The sequence below is a fragment of the Bidens hawaiensis genome, unplaced genomic scaffold (assembly GCF_021521415.1).
Source record: "Bidens hawaiensis isolate Kalapana, Puna unplaced genomic scaffold, B.hawaiensis_p1.1 tig00081202_1, whole genome shotgun sequence".
NCBI lineage: Eukaryota > Viridiplantae > Streptophyta > Magnoliopsida > Asterales > Asteraceae > Bidens > Bidens hawaiensis.
Window position 1 is genome coordinate 6,205 of NW_027503770.1, and position 2,079 is coordinate 8,283.

Consider the following 2,079-nt stretch of genomic DNA (forward strand, 5'->3'; position numbering starts at 1 on the left):
CATATGAAAAAATCACCATAACAATTTCAAATTATAAAAAGAAATAAAATTATACCGTATGAATGTATAATGAACATATGAAGTCAAAAGATGTAAAGATGAAAATGATAATATTGATTTGTCACTGCATTTAAACTTAAAATAATATAAATATATATTTGATAAGACTAAAACTCTTCCCCAAGATTATGACTAGTTTAACCTATTTATTACAACAAAACTAGAACTCGTCAAATCATTTGTGACTCATTTACTACTTGATCACAAGCTCTTTTTAATTTATCATCTTACTTTATTTATTTTTTTTATTTCGATAACTGGATTACATGATTTAAAATCAATGTATTTCATATGAAATATATGGTCGTATTCAAATTAAGTGGTTCTACATGACACAATTAGCACCCATATGCACATCAATAATTGTTTGTTTATAATGTTTTTATAACTAAATACTTATAATTGGTTGGGATTTCGTTAATAATAAATACTAAAAAGTTAAAACAAAATTAGAGTTATTTTGAGAAGAAAATAATAGTATGACATTTAGTATGATTACATCTTTAAAAAACACCAAGGGTGTACACATCACATATGGCATCACTAGTAAACTTAATGAATATTGAAAACCAATAAAACAACCCATTGGTATTCGCTTGATTGAAAGTGCATTTAATATTTTAAACTTTGGTTATGTTTATCATATCTGATTTTCGTTTTGGTTTTCTAACATTGTAATAATCATGTCTTAATCCATCATTACATAGATAAGTTAAAACTAAATACAAATAACACTAACTCAAAACGAAGACGATTACACAAATGTTATTATTAACATGACAATTCATTTTCAAACAACAAATTTATATGGCACCAATGTTCTTGAGGCCTAAAACAACACCAACACCAATAATGTGACCAACGGTCCCACAAGCCAATGTATCAGCGAGTGTGAAGCCAGCAGGGTCACCGGTTTGAAGCCCCGAATCCCTTACCTCAAGCTTTAGCCCCGCGGTCGACTTCCTGTTTGCTGACGGTGCCAACCCGAATCGGCCAGCAAACAACATCAAGGTGGTTGATGTCAGCATTATCTATATATCCAAATAATTTGTTAATATGGTCAAGTATTTATTTTGCTTTTGATACTTTTTGTGTTAACGTAAACACGAGCACACGTGATTTACCAGATTTGTAGATGAACCGATGAAATCACAACGAACACCTAAAGCTCCCTTTCCCTTTCCTTTGGGTTTCATTGGTTGAAACGATACCTGAAAAGTTCAATGAACAAAAGAAATATAATCATTACATTACGATTTCCATCCACCTTTTATCAAATTATCGATTAATAATATATTTGATCAAATTAAGAGAGAACAAAATGAAAAACATCCACAAAGTTGAGAACCACAACTTTTTGACTAAGGGGCCGTAATAAAATTGTTTAATTCACTATGATTTGGGGTCAAACTACAAGAAAATGACTTATGTGACTATGTTGTTGATGGACTAATAAGTAATAACGGAACCTAAACTTGTCAATTGGCTAAATATGTTATTGTATACAATTGACTGGAAAAAAGGACCAGATAATATATATATTTAATCAAATACAATGTTCAAAAAAACCAGAATCAACTAACCATGCTTTGAACCGGGGAAAGTGAAGATGAAGTGGCCTTTAAACCAGTGAACTGAGGAATAGAAGACATGACAGCAGTTGCCATTTGTGATCTTGAAAAACTTTGGTTTTGAAAAAAATGTTTTCTTGAAAGATGTTTAAAGCAGAAGCCACATAAAACAGTTGTGTTTGTGGCCATGGAAACTTTGAAGTAGGATAAACTTTTATCCTTGTTGCTTACATGGCATTCTATGGTTGGACTTCTCCATATCCACTAGATTTTATGTATTTATTATTCACTATTATTATTAGCATTATTATAATCACTTATTATTTCTAGGTGAATGGATTAAAAATTTTAATAATTCAAACAATGCATATTGCCAATAATAGAAACTGACAATATAACTACCGGCATTCCTAACTTTATTTTTGCTATCAAGGGAAACTTACTCTAA

General features: G+C 30.3%; 1 protein-coding gene across 1 annotated transcript; it reads right to left on the reverse strand.

Annotated features, from left to right (window-relative positions):
- Nucleotides 1-790: 790 nt before the first annotated feature.
- Nucleotides 791-1,803, reverse strand: LOC143607328 (photosystem I reaction center subunit psaK, chloroplastic-like). Its single transcript, XM_077082811.1, has 3 exons — nt 1,644-1,803; nt 1,185-1,271; nt 791-1,091 (listed from the first exon to the last, which is right to left on the reverse strand). Exons 1-3 carry the CDS (start codon nt 1,725-1,727, stop codon nt 864-866), a joined length of 399 nt encoding a protein of 132 aa, XP_076938926.1. The 5' UTR covers nt 1,728-1,803; the 3' UTR covers nt 791-863.
- Between the last annotated feature and the right edge of the window lie 276 nt (nt 1,804-2,079).